Source organism: Patella vulgata, chromosome 5, assembly GCF_932274485.2.
Source record: "Patella vulgata chromosome 5, xgPatVulg1.2, whole genome shotgun sequence".
Taxonomy (NCBI): Eukaryota; Metazoa; Mollusca; class Gastropoda; family Patellidae; genus Patella; species Patella vulgata.
In genome coordinates, this window is record NC_065883.2 from 16,206,040 (window position 1) to 16,225,197 (window position 19,158).

Genomic DNA, 19,158 nt, shown 5'->3' on the forward strand with positions numbered 1-19,158 from the left:
TCAAAACGTACGCCAAATGTACACATATAGATTTTTACCTGTTGAACTTGGATCTGGATTGTTCAGGAATATTCTTACATCCATGTAAACTTGTATTATGGAGAAAATCAGTTATACTTTTAATCATGATAACTACTAATGAATTATGTTTGTCCGATCAAAAGGTTTTGTACAATGTAATTGTTGGTTCAAATGATGTAATAATAGTTTATATGATCATGTATTTATAGTCCGCCCCGTGAGTAAAATCCAAAACCGTATACATTGATTATTTATCATCCAACAATAACACTAATTGAGAATTAAACCGTCAATTAGGAGAGAGGAACTCCATTAAAAACTGTAGTTATCGCGTTCAAAAGGTTGCATGATGCTAAAAATCGATAGGCTTCGCCCTCGGATGACCCCAATAATTTAAATTGGGGTCAAGAAATATTGAACCCTATCAATATTCAGCGATCAGCGACTTTCAATTCCAGAGTTATGCCCCCTTATGAAAAACAAAACTTGTCAACCCGATAAAGGCAGTAGTTTTTTGATGGGTTGGACGATTTACCCAATACTACCCAATACCACCCAATACCACTACATACTACCCAATACTACAACATAATGATGCAAAATAGACATATCATTTGATTTGTTTCAAAAATAGAGAGTTATATCGCGAAAAATTTCTGACTATTCCATTTGCCTCCCTATACCACACAAAACAAGCCATATTTGGCTTGAAGCATGGGTCATCGATCCTTATCGATATTCATTATCCGCAGCATTCCGTTCTCGAGTTATCTCCCTTTGTTGTAAACCCTGCGAATGTGATAGAGGTTATAGGTTTAATCAGATTTTTTTTCTTCAAAATTTGGTTGGAAGCAATGGGGTCATAAGAGGATGAATCCCAGAGATTAGATTTATTCAAGGATCCTAGTTTTTTCGGATAAGCTGCAGTTGAGACAAAGCTGCTGTGTGGGTGTATTTGACGTTTTGCTGACTATCTTTTGAAATATATTTGGTCCTAATTATCCGGAATAAGGTGATAATAAATCCTAATTAGGAGTTACTATCTCTGAATTAGAAATTACTATCTCCGAATTAGGAGTTACTATCTCTAAATTTGGGGGTTAATATTTTTTTTTATTATTATTTGACCTTATTACGATTCCGTAAAAAGCACTTTCCTAAATAAACCTTGGATTTTCATTTGTATACGCCTTATATGAAAGCTTTATTAAAATGTTCACATTTTCATAATAGTGCGACGATAGGTTTTCTACTACAAATATTGACTATATACACAATGTAAAATATCACATTACCAACTAATGTCATTTAATTGATTGAATTGCTAAGAGACAATAAAATAACGAATGTGGATAACTACCAAATACATTTTGTTGTTAAAGTAAGTTGATTAAACGCATATTGGGAAATACTGATCACAATAGCCATGAGCCGTTGGGTTATTACTATTTGGTTAATAACTTATTCTCTACGGACTGGAAATTAATTCAAAAATCCAGTCAAAAACGGCATACGGTCCACAATCGGGTAGTGAAAATTCGATAATTTTTACGACAGAATTAATCTCGATTTGAAAAGATGAACAGTTGTGACTTTTTTTTATTTATATAGGATCTTTTCAAATACATTAGTTCAAACATTAGTAAATTTTCACATAAAGAAACGCCTTATATATACATTAAAATTAGATTTACTGGTCATTGTTAATCTATGAAAGATTTTCGTCCTTTTTGCTCATACTCGTTTTAGTAAGTATTGCTGGTTCAACGATTCTAGGGCGACCCATTCTGACAGCAAAGGCAATAAAGAAGAAGACTAATGTTTCCAGTAGTTCAACAACCGTAATCATACTTGCTCCAACAAATAAACCCATATGTCCTCCAAGACTACCTAAAACAGAAAACAGCCACAATACATATTCTCTCTATTAGACCTTTACAATTTTTCTTTTGGTCTATGGATTTGACTTTCGTAGGATTAATTGAAGTTTGGAATTTGGTCAACGAGTTCCTCCAACTGAATGCTAGATACCAATATTATAAAATAATGTATAGTCAGTACACAAATAAATAGTATTTTGAGCTATGCGCCCCGACTTACCTAAAATTGACATCGTATTATATTCAGCTATACTTTCTGTTTTCCATACAACCATGTCCTCAAAGTTTATATACAATTCTAATAAGTTTTGCCTGAAAAATTATGGAAGGACATTATTTTTGTTTCTGCCCCCCCCCCCACCACTATCATTGATAAGCACCAACGCATTGACGTTCGGTTGGTTTGGTAAGGGACAACATATTGCTATTCGGATAGTACGAACAACCTTGCAATAGGACATTAATGCCCATTTCAGTATATCTGTAAATATTAATACCCCTATATCCAGCTGTTTTGTATATACAATTCCACTGGCGAGGTCATTACATTATTACTTTAGTTTGCAAGCACACAATAAGCACTTATAGACAAACATAGGTGAGTGTATAGACAACTATAGATAGATAGATAGATAGATAGATAGATAGATAGATAGATAGATAGATAGAAATGGGGTTTAACGTCCACTCGACACAAACTAGGTCATTTCGGGACTAACGCATGGTTCAATTTTATTTCAATAATTCGCTTGCGCGGAGGGGTCTTTAGCAGTGGGAGGAAACCGGAGGACCCGGAGAAAACCCACGAGGTTGGACAGGCGACCCTACTCCTTGTCACGTACAACCGGGGAATCGAAACCCCGCCAGTTGACTCAGTGACAGACCGTATGATACAGCGCGCGCGTGCTAACCATTCGGCCACCCCTCACCCCCACCCCATCCACCCCCCACTCCCACCCCAACCCCACCCCCCACCCCCCAGACAACTATAGATAAGCATACATAAAAAGTTTTATGGACAAGAAAATGCAACAGTAAAATTTTAGACAGGTCGATTACACACTGAGAAAATATCCACACGTATGGAACGCCATCTTGGATTTCCGCCATTTAGGATTTTCAAATCTTAAATTCAACGTCACCAATGACCTCAGTGGCCCCAAAATCCCTAATATAGAGTCAAGATGAGGTTTATACAGGGAAAAATAATGATTTTAAATGACATCTGAATTATCAGACAAACTGAATAAAATATTGTTTATAAAAAAAAATCACGCTCAGTTTAACCCCCACGATCTTCAGGGTTGTGTACAGGGGACCCCGAAAAAAATCATATTTAACATCATCCCCTATTCGAAGGAATGTTTATTATTCATTCATGTTTTGTTGTACAAACCTGGCATAGTCGACAGAATCTATTATCCCATTTCTCACCAAGTAACGTGACATGGAGTCCGAAGGGAAGTAAGAAAAACTGGTTTTAGTATCGTAAATGACAAATCTGCAAGGTCGTGGACACTTTGTAAGGCTTGAATTCTCTGACTTTGTGAAGTAGTCCGCTGCGCAGATATAAAAAGATCATGTGTTTATTAATTGTTGATATAACACAAAATTCTATGACATGTGATAATGGTTTGTTTTTCAACAACAAAAAAATAAAACGAGGATGGCTGCAGTGGGTGACCGTAATGAAAGCGCACACTCGTAGACTCATTCTTAAGTTTATAAACATTCGCCATACATCAATATTATTATATAATAAAAATCTACGTCAAAATGACATTTACTATCTTCATGCTCATACACCCGATCTGTGTATTACCAAAGCTTTCTATTAACTCTGTATAAGATGCGTCAGATCACGAGGAGCGTCAATCATTGGGGCTCCACGGCGCGTGCATTGTTCACATCCAAAAAATGTTCTAGAATTTAATTTGCAGAAGGAAAAAAGTTAATATCGCGAGCTCATTAAACTCGCCGATGTCTTCCCTATCAGTGATTGCAGCGGCTTAGCGAATATTCACTGCTGATCAGTGTGAGGTGCACGATGTACAAATGAGATTTATATACTAATAATAAATAATAAGTTATGCCCATACTTACAAAATTGTGGGTTAAAACATGTAATCACTTTTTGGACATCACATTCTGCACCAATAAACAAACGTTATAACATTATAGTACGTGAATGGGGACAACACTACACGTAAATAAAGCGACAATTCTGCGGACAAGACACCCGCTATACAGATCTTGCAATCAAAAAACAACCAATCGTAAACGACGTCCATGTATGTATTGAATGTTCTTTAGTTAACGGAATTAGATTAAAGTGATTTAGGAGAATAAGTCATATGAAAAAAAAGTGTAAATCTCCTCATTTAAGCTGCCCTTCGCTTTACCCATATAGTGCCGAGCAATTCGAACATGTACTACCAAGCCACGGAATTTGGTTAACATATATCAAGTGGGAGTTTAAGAAGATACAAATGTGAGAACTTGTCTACATTTGCCCATTAATCGTGCACATATCCTCCGTTCCAGTATGTAGCAGACATCGACATTCCGAATCAAGACCACCCTTGCTATATTGAAATCCATCGAAGCAGTTCAGAATTAGAAATCGAGCATATAATACAGGCAGACAGACATAGTCTTATGAACTAAAATTTATTAAAATGCTTATGTGGCAGCATCTTCTGATGTTGGCATACCATTATTTCAAATAATGATACAGGCAATGTGCCAACAGTACATATTTTGTACACTAGATGAAATATTGGACTCACGTGGCGATTTTATTGAAATGCGCGCGCGGGATAGTGTCTGTATTCTAAGCTGTTTAATGACCTAATTGATACAGTCCTCAGACTAATGACCTCGAGCATTACCAATATACTACTTAATGTCCCGCCGCTCTCCGCCATTAAACAACACATATGAGCGGTTGACGGCTATCTCTAAAGCATTGTGACAACCGCAAAAGCGGCACAGAGCAGTCATACTGACTGAATGTTCAGCCACTCTAAAAAGAAATAGTATTATAATTATTGTTATTAATCTACTTCACACACTAATTATTGTTATTTAACGTATCTCAATAGCAATATATTTTGTATAATTTATGCACAGGTATCATTTTAAAGCGAAAACAACTATTGTAGACATGAACTTATAAGCGTTGATCATACACTCCTTTTATTTTATATGTTAACACAAATTGTGACATACCGCTTGTAGTATCGCCGAAAGTGCAGTTACATATTTCTTTTACTCTATCTTCCACCCACGATACACGACATGACAGTCTATTGTAATCTTTATTCTTGTCTAAACTTGTATCTATACAATACTCATCTTCGGTTATCTTGTGGGGGTATGGTAGAAAGGTATACTGTAATAGAATATTCACAATAATTCAGCCAAAGGTAATACAAAAATACAATATAAATTTGTCATAATAATGTCGATATTTAATTTATTTCTTGCAAGCCAGTAAAGAAAACTACCCTTGAAGAATTATTTCCAGGCGGGTAATATCGGCTTTGTGATATTACATGTCTGTAACACAAATAGATTCAGAATGAGAACAAAAAACTCACTTCGTGTGTATTCATGGTGATAGAGGTTGATGTACCAGGAGCAACAAGTATGCCTTTATTTAATCTGTAAAAACTAGTACTGGGCGTGTGAATGAATACCTTAAATAACAAAAATATATAATCTTTAAATGTCATTTAAAAGAATTATAAATAAATGCATAATTAAATTAATATACTTTCTATGGAGATTTATTACATTCTAAGTTTCGGAACATAAGTAAAATAAGTAGCGAGTATAATAAATCACCCTAGTCGTTATTATCAAAAAGAGTTCTTGATTGCTATTGAACCGGACAATTTTAATCACTTGTTTAACCATCTTGACTGTCTCGTCAGATCGCGGCTGCCGAAACATATACGATCGACAAAAATCCGGAAATCGTGCACAGTCATATTTCATTGGCACGGTAGTGAATCAAAATCATTAATTTGTAAAACAACTTTAATATCCCCCTCCCCCATCTTGTCGGAATGGCATGTGGCAAATCTTAGCGTGTACATGAATGGGTTTGAGATACTAATTATATAATTGGTTAAATTTAAGATTAAAATGTCCTAATATAGACGACATAAAAAAAATTGAAATAGCTTCTACAAAACACCCGATATACTTTAAAAAACAAGTTGTGTATGACTTTATGTTATTGCTTTCATATCTTTGGGTCATTTTTGTCAAATGTTTGGAAAACGTAAAATGCACATTAACAGAACACGGTTTTATGGGATACAATCTCTAGTGTTATTCTAAAAGCACGACGTTTTTAGAATAAAACTAGTGATTGTGTCCCATGAAAACTGTGTTCTGTTAATGCGTTTCCAGATCGCTAAATGCCACTCAAAGATTACGCACATTAACAATTTGAACAAAAGTTAATGTCCGTACACTGATAGCATGAGGTACCCAAATTAAGACTTCATCTGAAAAATCATTCAAATATTTATAAAAATTATTGAATATTTTGCTTCTCAAAACCACCGTGAACAGGTTTTTATCCGGTTCATACAAAAGTATGACAGTGAAGCGAAATGCAAGCATAAGAATTCTATTGCAGGATAAAACATACAAACAACCTTTTAAAAAATAGTTTAAATATCTCCACGAAATTATGGCTACATGTCTAATGTTCCACTAATAATGTGCAAATATAGGCGGGTTGTGGGATGGTATAAATGTAAAAAATTAACTTGCCTCAATAGATGATGAAGGAATAGGGCCGGCCAGGACTCGGTCTTGATGTATGTTGGCTAGGATACGAAGTCCTGTGTAAATTCCGATTGAGGATGAGATAAAGGTTTCGTTTGTTCCTTTAGTGTTGAATCCTACACATTCCGGGTCGCGAGTAGATACGGGTTGTAGATATGAAGATGGGTCTAACCTCTTCAAGTTCCATGTTATTTCCAAAAATACATCTTTAATATCAAAGGGGGGAGACAAGCTTGTCGCTAGTGTAATATTAACATCAGATAAATTGGTTGCCTTAGGGTTCTTTAATGTATTCCAAACACCTTTTTCAACCATAAATTCTTCAAATTCCCGGGCCTGGCTGAGATTTAATTTACTTGTATCATAGGGCTGTGTACAAATTGTAATTGAGGGGAATTCTAGAAACGATCTGTGCTCAAACTTGGTCGTACTTAATGTTTTGTACTTCACCACTTCTTGATAGAGTCCGACAACTGATACCCACAATATACAAACAAAGGTAAGCACGACCAGCATCCATATAATTCTAAAAGAATAACAAACAAAATAAATAAAAGAATTAAAACGACAAGAAGACGGAAAAGGGTACGAGTCCATATTATTCAGAAGATAAAATAAACACGAAGATAATCGAACTTAATTTCGGGGCCACGTTGTTTTTACATGCCAACATATATTGTCTTATGATCTTAAATGTATGTCATAAATTTCATGTTTGCTTAAATTACACCTCAATAGCTCGAAAGATGCCTCACTTCAGAACTTCAATAATGCGAAAATTCAATAGTAGAAAATGTCATTAGTCTAAAAATAACTACCATAAATACCTTCTTAATGTCGAGAATGGAATTGGCACTTTGTCGTGATGTTTTACATAATATATTTCTATGGAGACTGACGTTATATTTTACTAACGGAGAAATAAATTTGCAGCCTTGAAAAAGTTGTATGGATGTGTTTTTGGCCTTTGATAAGAGATCTAAATCAAATTTGGTGGGAACTACATGTAGCTCGGACTCTTTAGATATATATGTCCAACTGTATTTTTGTGTGTACATGTATGTGTTCTCTATATGTAATGTATTATCAAATGCATGTACATGTATATGTATGCAGGTTGTCATTATTGGCCCTCTCTCTCTCTCTCTCTCTCTCTCTCTCTCTCGATTGACATTCATTTTTTAAAACAATTATTAAATAACCGATAAGGTCAAAGTGAGTTGCAATTGTGGTCGCAGCAACTATTTGAGAAATCGACTAAACCTGGGTTGATAGACTTCATACCAATCAAGTCTGGTTTTTATTCTTTTGAACTTAAAACAAGAGACCGGTGACACAAATAGCAACAGTACCACCCTGCAAATACTATTAATATACATGGTTGTATCCTTTGTTTCTGTAAGAGTAAGCATTTCCTGCAAAATGTTATGTATATTTATAACAAAATTAATTATTTTAGGAATGGTGACTTTAGGAAGATCGGAGTAATGGAAATAACAAAACCGAAATGTTAATCAAAACGTACGCGAAATAACAAGAAATTAGTAATTTCAGAGTTAGTAGCATTTAGATTCTTACCTGTTGATCTTGGATCTGGACTGTTCAGGAATATTCTTACATCCATGTAAACTTGTATTATGGAGAAAATCTGTTATAATTTTAATCATAATTACTGATGATGATTGTTTGCCTGTTCGTGCAAATAATGTTGTCGTTTCTCTATAACAGATACTGTCCTTAATTTATAGTCGCGTCCCATAAGCAAAATGTGCTTATTCTGTCAGATCATCACTATGTAACTGATAAAATGATTTACAATAATAATATGTGAAAACCTATATACATTGATTATTTATCATCCATTAGTTACTTTACTCTACCAACAAAGTGTCACTCGCTAGCAGTTTAAATTTATTATATAGGAGAGATGGCGTCACGATTGCTTACAAAACCTCCACTACCAGTTCCACAGCCTTGTGAAATTTACACCTATTCTGGAATACGAAAATATCTAAGTTATTATCCACTTTACATTATACGAAAGGAATTCTTTCGTAAAATATGTGAAGGCGAATTTCCACGATGCAGATCAGAAGCATGATTTCAACTTCTCTGTTAACTAAACAAATTGCTGCGATTTATCCTATAGAAACTGTGCGACGTCCTTTATTTCACTAACTGGTTGTAATACAATTTTTAAAGTCAATAGAGAGATGGTCTTGTTAACCTTAGTTCGCCACCAATATTTAAGAAAATATGGTATACTTTTAATCGTGATAACTACTAATGAGATTTGTTTGTCCGACCAGAAGATTTTATACAATAAAAACATTAATTGGCCAATAAACCGTTTACAATTTAGATTCACCATATTAAGCCCTGTTTAAACAGAGTTTTGAGCAGTTTCACCGTTCAAATAGGGCGCGAACCCGAACGCGGAAAACCGTCGACGACTTTCGTGATGGCTTGTCTTTTTCTAGCAGTGAGAGATAAATTTTGTCATTTGCAATCATGGCCCAGGTGGAATCAGACACAGACTAGATCTTGGCACTGTATTTGTACATAAAACAACAAAGGAAGAGAAAGAGGCGAATATCAGTGCATGAAATTTTACAGAGAAGAAGTGAGTTTGGAGAATACCATCACCTCGTAGAAGAACTATATTTTTGAATGACAGAGGAGCAATTTGACTACATATTGCAATGGATTAGAGACGACTGTGAATATTGCACGCTAGTGGGAACGATCAGGCCTAACGGTTTCTATTCGTGGAAATGATGTCATGGGAAGTGCCCGCTGATTTGTTCATTGGGAAAAATTCGCGCGAACTTCTGAAAAATTCGCTCGGGAGGCAATCAAGGCGGTCATTCGCGCAAACCAATATTTGTTCGGGTTCCGGTTCGCGCTCTGTATGAACGGGGCCTCTAAAAATGACTAGAGCATTCCAGGACGAAAAGCCGCGTTCGCGTTCGCGCCCTGTATAAACCCCCCTTAATACAGATGGCGTCAACGCCAAAAAACCCGGGTTCAAGATTTGGATGCAATATTTTGTAGTTAGCCTCGAGTTTGTCAACAACTCAACTGCAGCTGAACACTTAATCTCCAACCCCCGCCATAGAGTCCAATGGTCAAATATCAAAGCCCTGGTTAATCAGACGAGTGTCTGGTTAGTCAGCATTAACCAAGTATTTTTGTGTACATGTATTATATTGTTTTATTATATTTTTATATTTTATCATAGCTTGATAATGGCCAGAGAAGCCTCGTCGAAACGTCGCTCAGTAATAAGCAGTAATTGTATTCCATAGAATTGTAACATTGTGATGATGGGTTGTATTTTACAAATATTGACTATACACAGTACATATTAATGTGTGACTAATGTACAGTCTATAAAACATCATTTTGCCAATCAATTAAATATAAAAGATACATTACTGATCTAATTGCTAGCATACAATAAAATAACGAATGTGAATAACTTCCAATACATTTCATTGAGAACTGTCGAATCCCAATAACCCGAAGCGGTTGAGTTATTACTATTTGGTTAATGACCTATATTCTCTGTGGGCGGGGAATTGATTCGAAATCCATTTTAGCAAAATTGGTAGAATTTTGTCTTTAAATTAGTAGCATTGTATTAATAATATCTTTGGCTAATTATTAGATTCGCACATTGTATAGAAGTCATATTGTCTCATATGCACTTAAATCAAATGAGTGAATGGCTGACATTATAATTTGGTAAAAATATCTGGTTTCCGTGGGAATCAAAATATAATATGTCGTAGCCTACACCATACTTAATTTCTACAATTAAGTACAATTTTTCCTTATTAATCCCATGTCGTGCCGCCATGGTACCCATTGCTATAACAAGAATTTGCATGTAATTTATAAATATTGTTAGTTATATTTATTCGTATGACTTTGGGGGTGATATTTTATTTAAGTTTCTCAAGATTGCATTCAGGTTGTTTGTCCATCTAATATTCTACGGCATAGGTCATGGAAACTATTGCCGTACATGTCACAAGCATCCATGATTATGAAAAAGTCACAATCATTTAGGTTTTGGGACAGTGTATTAACAAAGTCTATGTCAAAACGAATAACCGATTTTATTTCTAGCACGTGGCCACTGACTTGCCTAGTACTCTAATTTCCGCAATGATTCCGTTTGTTGTCCGTCAGATCATTCTTATAGACTTGGTTACCCGTTTATTAAACAAATTGGTCTTTTATCTATGATAGTTAATGTTCGTTTTACGTCAAGTATGTTATGGACGTTGCTCCCATAGTGTCCCTCCTTATATTTTCCATTAATAAAAATCCTATCGTAATATTTCAAAGAATTGATTGCACACTGTTCATCTGTAGACACATTTGATTTTGCGTTGAGTTTTATAGGCAGTGCTAACTTGGTTAAAAAATCGACGAAGCTATTCAGCGTCGCGTCCTTGGATTGTCTTTGGTGTTACTGGTTCTGGCGATTGAATAATGTGTGTAAATTCCTGAATTGACACTGACATGGATCCTGTTAGTGGGGTGTACTGAGATATTGGTCGGTGTGCTTGGGCTTGTCCTATCTGAGCATATTGCCCCCATGGCGTTGAGAAGGGGGCTAAGCCACCATACATATCTCCCAGTTTGGTCGTGCACATTCTGGATTTTATTCACTTTGTCTTTCGGTGTTCCTTTCTCCAACTTTGGTTTGTGTATATTCAGAGGTTTATTTTCATTGTTCCTCTGTGTTCTGGGTTTCGTCCTTGTTAGACAAGTGTTCATATCTGTATGCTGCAATAAAGCAGTATGTCAAACCCCATTTCATTTGTAGATACGTTCAACGACATGTTCCATCCCGAGGTTATTACCTAGCAAAAAGATAACTTGGTTATGTCGGAATGTTTTAATAATGGATTTATGTCACAGGTTATGAATTTAAAGATTTGAATAAGCCGTTGATAATTATTTATAGAGCAATTTATTCATACGTCTCGGGCTGTGGGTGGCAATCTATATATATTAATATGACACAAGTGGGTGTGCAAAATGACGTCCACTTCAAATATACACAGCAACTTACCCGAAATAAAAGCGTGGATGTGGACTAAATTTGATTAGGATCATTTATGCCTTCAATAAATGTGATATTTATTGTGCTCAAAAGCCTTTACTGACTCATCAAATATCTGCGGAACAGAAATTCCCAGAGGCTGAAAATCAACAACGCGTATCCTCTGATAGTCCCAATCGGTTAACAACTACGGCATATATCGCGTACGGAAATTGGGAGGGGGTAACTCCCAACTCTGAAGACAGATCTGGCTCGTACTGTTATGACCTTAAAGTGTCAGATACAATATATCACGATCATCAGTAGTACTTAAAATGGTTCGTGTTTGTATTCATATTGGTTATTGCTACATGTCTAAAATTCAAACAAATTATACCATTATTCATATACAATATTAACATATAATAATAGTTATTAAATCAGTATGAATCAGTATACAAAAGTTGAACATGAATATAAATGTGACCCACGCCCATAAAACCAGGCGCTTGTCGCAAAACTGCCTTTTTACTACGGGCACAAAAGCATAAACTGTATGCCTTTTTATTGCTGTGAAATAGCCGAACTCAACTCCAGATGATACAACAAACTTAATAATTGCATTTTTGGAAAGCTTAGGCCGTGGACTATTCATATATGCTGCCAGCTATATTTTTTTAAAATTGACCAAGAGCCTGTTTTGTGGGAGCAGCTCACAAATTATACCATTATTGATAATATACAATATTAAAATGTAATATTCTTAGTCGTTAATCAGTAAGAATCAGTATACAAAAGTTAACCATGAATATACATTATACTAGTAAATCCTTCCGAAATGCAAAACAGAATCCATGAAACGTACTTTTCATTATTATGGATGTATTTTATGGAACAATCTGCCTTTTGATATAAAGATGTGTAAAATTGTTGAAAATATTAAGATTAAACTGAAAACTCATTTATAAATTTATATTCAACTTATTGTTCGTGTATATTCAACTTGCAACTGCAGTCTATCTTATTTTGTGTAATTATATTGTGTAATTGTCTTTGTAGCTTATGGGGGTCTTATGAAAGATTAGTTTTTTTGCAAACTAAATAAGTTGCCTCATTAAATAAAGTTATTATTATTATTATTATTATTATTATTCATATACAATATTTAAATGTAATAATCTTAATCGTTAAATCAGTTTCCATGAACATGCAAAAGATGAACGTGAATATAAAACTATAAAAGGATAGAAAACATTTGAAACACACTTGCTTTGCTGAAACTTGTTGAGTGATATGCCATTTCATTTCAAACATAAATATTAATTAATAGGGACACATCTCGTGTATTATAATTATGTAATTTATGAAAGATTTTCGTCTTTTTTGTCCATACTCGTTGTATCAAGTACTGCTGGTTCAACGGCCCTTGGACGACCCATTCGGGCAGCAAAGGCAATAAAGAAGAAAACCAATGTTTCCAGTAGTTCAACAACCGTAATCATACTTGCTCCCACAAATAAACCCATATGTCCTCCAAGATTACCTACAACAGAAAACAACTACCATACATATTCTCTCTACTTGACCTTTACAATTTTTCTTTTGTTCTATGGCTTTGACTTTCATATGATTTAGAATTTGGCCAACGGGTCCCTCCCACTAAATGCTAGATACCAATATTAGAAAAAATATTTATTCAATAAACAAATAAATGGTATTTTGAACTATGCGCCCCGACTTACCTAAAATTGACATTGTATTATATTCAGCGATACTTTCTGTTTTCCATACAACCAAGTTCTCAAAGTTTATATACAATTCTAATAGGTTTCGCCTAAAAAATTATAGAAAGACATTTTTTTTATGTTTTAGTTCTTTATTTCTAAAAAAAAGGGTGTTCTGTTTAATATAGAAATTCTTTACCTACATGATGTGTGACGAAAACTAAGGTAATGAAGTAGCTTGCATTATGCTACTACTATCTTAGACTAACTCACCAACAATTATGTAAGTATCCATGTCTGGAAGTAGAGTACTATAGTCCAGTCATCTCGTGCACGGATTGGTACAATTAACTAGAATAGTGTTGACGTAAAACGGTACCTATACGAAACACATACACAAAAATGGTAATTGTTCCGCCCTAATAGATGACGCATTATACTTCCTCTATAGGAGAGAGCTTGTTTGATTTACCATCAGACCATCACTTAGAGCTCAGGGGGGGCCTTATACCCATAGCCTCCTCAGCTTAGAGGCTAGGGTGACCACATCATATAGAACTAGCTAGAAGTATGTGGCTCTTGCCACGTTTAAGCCGTTGGGTCTGAGTTAGAAAGGTTATTAAACTCAGACCGTGGATATTTTAATAACTCGAAAAGTGCTATCATAGATTTAACTTTGTACTTTGCTGTATTTGTTATATAAACTTAGTAACAACATAAACAGTGTTTCAGACTCAATTGATCATTGGAAATAGTTATCACAACGTGGAGTCGAAGAAAGTGTCACATCTGTCCCAATAGTGTCACAACATTTCGCCTTAGAAATACGCCTAAGACCGTAAAGGACAATGTGGGTATCAACCAATATTACATATGAGATAGACCTGGTTAGACACATTCCAAATGTAATTTAACACGGAGATCTTTGCTACGGTTTGATTGATAACAAATATATATTTGAAGAATGAGGAAATGGGGCAAAAAAGGAAAGCAAGAGTTATTCTTACTACTGAAGTAGATAGCGATAAAGTTGATGTCGTTGAGTAAGCAACAATTAACTTTTATAAATGAAAATATACGAAACTCACAGATCACAGTCGTCATTTTAAGGACATAGTGTGTATTAGTCAGTTACAATAGTTAGTAATCTAGTAGTAGTCATTAAGTAGGTGTTAGTTTACTAAGGTGTTAAAACCGTGACTATTGAATGGTATCCACCGCTACTGTCCAGGTTTGTGTATTCAATAGTGATGGGTGTTATAATAAGACATACTCTTACCCCAGTAACGACACCTTTTACAGCTAGTCACTTACAGGCTAATTAATGACAACTGTATAATGTCTAACCACTTTCTATACATACTAAACATTAGTTTATAATAATAACTACTTATATGATTGAATGACATAAAATGTCATTATTAAACGGCCCAGGATCGTAAGTGAATGGTATCAGCTGTCCAGTGATACACAGTCTATTTTCAGCTGTGCATTTATTTAGATTATCGTCTTTAGCATAACGCGATGTGGTGGAGATCCCGGGTAGGGGCAATTTAGTTATGTAAATTTTCCTGTGAACATTCTCGGCTAGTGAAAACACAACGAAATGTATGTGATCTTTCAACAGCAGCTTGGACTGGTAGGTAATTTGGAACCAGGGTCAGGATAATATTACCAAAGAAAAATGTTTCCGGGGGCAGAAATTTTACTCACTGTAGCCCAGAAAAAAATCACTTTTTAAGATTCTCTTTATAGAAAACCTAATGACAATGCGCCTGCCTAAAACTGTTGCTGTTGAGATCGACTCGTTGCGTTGTTTCAGAGCACATTGTCTACTAGGAATTCAGTTATGTTCCATGAATAGCCACTGACAGATCTAGCTCGTCTAAAGAAATGTTTATTATTATGTTAATTTTTGTTGTACAAACCTTGCATAGTCGACAGAATCTATTATCCCTTTTTTGACCAAATAGCGTGACAAGGAGTCCGACGGAAAGTAAGAAAAACTGGTTTTAGTGTCGTAAATGACAAATCTGCAGGGTCGTAGACACTTTGTAAGACTTGCATTCTCAGACACAGTGAAATATTTTCCTGTCCAGATACAAAAAAGATGGTGTATTAATTAAACGTTGATATTACGCAAAAATTGTAAATGGGTAAAAATCCCATAGGACGAAATATAAAATAATTATATTAACATTCATCTTACCACTAGAAACATTTGAATTACCATGGTTACTTATGTATATATATATGTTAACAGATTGACAGAATGCTTTCGCATCTTTAGTGTGGAGACGTTTGATGCTAGGCATGTGACCTATGGCATTTTCAGTGTTTGTGATTTAAAGAATATGGCGCGTAAAAAATGATTGATACCTGGCGGTAATGAAGGAGCACATTCGTGAACTTGCCATAAATCAACATTATTTTGCAATATAAATCTAATTCTTAAATGACATTCACTATCGTCAAACTAGTACACCATGTGCATGAGAGTTATATAATACTAGCAGGATACCCGGCTTCGCTCGGGGGTCATAACTCCGAAACCGGAAGTGGTACACTAACGCCAACTGGTCTATGTTACTCCCCGGTCCGAGCTACCCCTATACCCCAAATTTCAGACTCGGGGCAGACCTAGTGTAGCCGCCAACCCCGAACAGACCGGCTTCGCTCGGTGGTCATAACTCCGAAACCGGAAGTGGTAGACTAACGCCACCTGGCCTATGCTACTCCCCGGTCCGAGCTTCTCCTATACCCCAAATTTCAGACTCGGGGCAGACCTAGTGTAGCCGCTAACCCCGAACAGACAGACTTCGCTCGGGGGTCATAACTCCGAAACCGGAAGTGGTAGACTAACGGTACCTGGCCTATGTTACTCCCCGGTCCGAGCTACCCCTATACCCCAAATTTCAGACTCGGGCCAGACCTAGTGTAACCGCCAACCCCGAACAGACCGGCTTCGCTCGGGGGTCATAACTCCGAAACCGGAAGTGGTAGACTAACGTCACCTGGCCTATGTTACTCCCCGGTCCGAGCTACCCCTATACCCCAAATTTCAGACTCGGGCCAGACCTAGTGTAGCCGCCAACTCCGAACAGACCGGCTTCGCTCGGTGGTCATAACTCCGAAACCGGAAGTGGTAGACTAACGCCACCTGGCCTATGCTACTCCCCGGTCCGAGCTTCTCCTATACCCCAAATTTCAGACTCGGGGCAGACCTAGTGTAGCCGCTAACCCCGAACAGACAGACTTCGCTCGGGGGTCATAACTCCGAAACCGGAAGTGGTAGACTAACGGTACCTGGCCTATGTTACTCCCCGGTCCGAGCTACCCCTATACCCCAAATTTCAGACTCGGGCCAGACCTAGTGTAACCGCCAACCCCGAACAGACCGGCTTCGCTCGGGGGTCATAACTCCGAAACCGGAAGTGGTAGACTAACGTCACCTGGCCTATGTTACTCCCCGGTCCGAGCTACCCCTATACCCCAAATTTCAGACTCGGGCCAGACCTAGTGTAGCCGCCAACTCCGAACAGATCGGCTTCGCTCGGGGGTCATAACTCCGAAACCGGAAGTGGTAGACTAACGCCATCTGGCCTATGTTACTCCCCGGTCCGAGCTACCCCTATACCCCAAATTTCAGACTCGGGGCAGATGTAGCCGCCAACCCCGAACAGACCGGCTTCGCTCTGGGGTCATAACTCCAAAACCGGAAGCGGTAGACTAACGCCACCTAGCCTATGTTACTCCCCGGTCCGAGGTAACCTTATACCCCAAATTTCAGACTCGGGGCAGACCTAGTGTAGCCGCCAACCCCGAACAGACAGACAGACAGACAGACAAACGATAGTCACAAATATATATATAGATAGACAATATAATAAGTTACGCCCATACTTACCAAACTGTGGGTTAAAACATGTAACCATTTCTTGGGCATCACAGAGTCCAACTATAAAATAACATTTTTTATTGAATTTTCTTTGATTTGGCGAATAAGTCATGTGATGACAGAGTTGGGTTAAAATATTATGTCAATTGGCTTTGGCGAAGAAGTCATGTCAAAATATATAAATATGCTCATTTGAGCTCCCTTGTCTAGCCCCTGTGATGTTGAACATCCTATTTTGGATAAATCCACGTAATTTGGTTAACAGTGGGGGTTTAAAGAGAAGAAGTAGAACCTATTGTATGATCATATAGTATTATCATTTATTATCTATTGTCCACAAATTGTGACATACCGTTAGTAGCTGAAACGTTGCCATAAGTGCAATTACATATTTCTTCTATTCTATCTAATATCCACAATACACGACATGACAATCTATCGTAATCTTCATTCGTGTCTATACAATATTCATCTTCGGCTATCATGTGGGGGTGTGGCAGAAAGCTATACTGTAATAAAATATTTGCAATTACGTCAGTAAAACACTTTACTAATTCAAAGGTACAACATGCATTTGTTAGCTAAAAGAATTAGCCCAATTATTGCGTTTTGCCTTATTTATCTCATTTTAAGCAAAGCAGTAAAGAACCCCATTCTTGAAAATTTGCAGTGATTTTCAAGGAAGACATTAATGGTTTGCTGTTATTACAATGTATTTAGAATGAACAAATAAAACTCACTTCGTGTGTATTCATGGTGATCGAGGTTGATGTACCAGGAGCAACAAGTATGCCTTTATTCAATCTGTGAAAACTAGTCCTGGGCGTGTGTATGAATATCTTAAATAAAACAAACATTTTATCTTTCTACATTTTGAAAAAAACCATATTTCTAAATACACAACTAAACACATTTACTATTGAAATACTAAATACCATGGCATGTTTCCCTGTAGAACGCATTTAAATATATTGATACAATAAAGCACAAAAATGACATAATAAAAACAATGAACATAAAATATCTACACCTTCTTTATCCGGAAACGACATAAGCTACTTATAATTTTTATTAACCGCTAATCGTGAATTTATGAATTTATCAAACTGTCACATTTTTCATTTTACTTTTTATTTAACACCGACTCACACGCCACTGGTCAAATCAAAGCAGGGGCGTGGTGACCCATGATTTTGCATGAGGAACAAGACCCCGTCGGGACCCCCCCCCCCAACCCCCACTCCCCAAAAGAAAATCAATAAAATAAAAATAAAAACAGTATTTATATGTGTGTGCGGGTCGGGGGGTTCCCTCCCAGTGCCGCCGAGTAATATTATGATTATAATGTTGAAAACCGCATTGAAACCGCGTGATTGTTTGCCATTTCCGAGGGGGCGCAAAAATACAAAACCATGACGCAAAGTCCGTCATTGCGCCCCTCTCACTTAGTACCTGATTCAAGCCCCGAGTCATTCAGTTATAATTCCCTGGTAAAAAGCTAACAGATAAATCTCACTCAGGTATACAAAATTAAATATAGATCACAAACAAATTTCCACAAAGATATTTTGAATATATCCATAAAATTATGGTGTAATACTAATAGGGTGCTAAAAATGTGCAGGGTGTGGAATGTGAAAAATGTAAATTAACTCACCTCAATAGATGATGAAGAATACGGTCCGGCCAGGGCTCGGTCTTGATGTACATTGGCTAAAATACGTAGCCCTGTATGGATTCCGACGGAGGATGAGATAAAGGTTTCATTTG

The 19,158-nt window shown here is 36.5% G+C and overlaps 1 protein-coding gene and 1 long non-coding RNA gene across 2 annotated transcripts; both read right to left on the reverse strand.

The window, feature by feature from the left end:
- Positions 1-1,725: 1,725 nt before the first annotated feature.
- LOC126821797 (acid-sensing ion channel 5-like) lies at positions 1,726-8,712 on the reverse strand. Its single transcript, XM_050550296.1, has 8 exons — positions 8,286-8,712; positions 6,693-7,233; positions 5,504-5,602; positions 5,133-5,295; positions 4,005-4,049; positions 3,298-3,460; positions 2,122-2,213; positions 1,726-1,911 (listed from the first exon to the last, which is right to left on the reverse strand). Exons 1-8 carry the CDS (start codon positions 8,372-8,374, stop codon positions 1,730-1,732), a joined length of 1,374 nt encoding a protein of 457 aa, XP_050406253.1. The 5' UTR covers positions 8,375-8,712; the 3' UTR covers positions 1,726-1,729.
- Positions 8,713-12,842: 4,130 nt separating this feature from the next.
- Positions 12,843-18,322, reverse strand: LOC126821798 (uncharacterized). Its single transcript, XR_007680500.2, has 6 exons — positions 18,129-18,322; positions 17,741-17,897; positions 17,398-17,448; positions 15,419-15,581; positions 13,509-13,600; positions 12,843-13,309 (listed from the first exon to the last, which is right to left on the reverse strand). It is a non-coding gene; the product is annotated as an uncharacterized LOC126821798 (long non-coding RNA).
- Between the last annotated feature and the right edge of the window lie 836 nt (positions 18,323-19,158).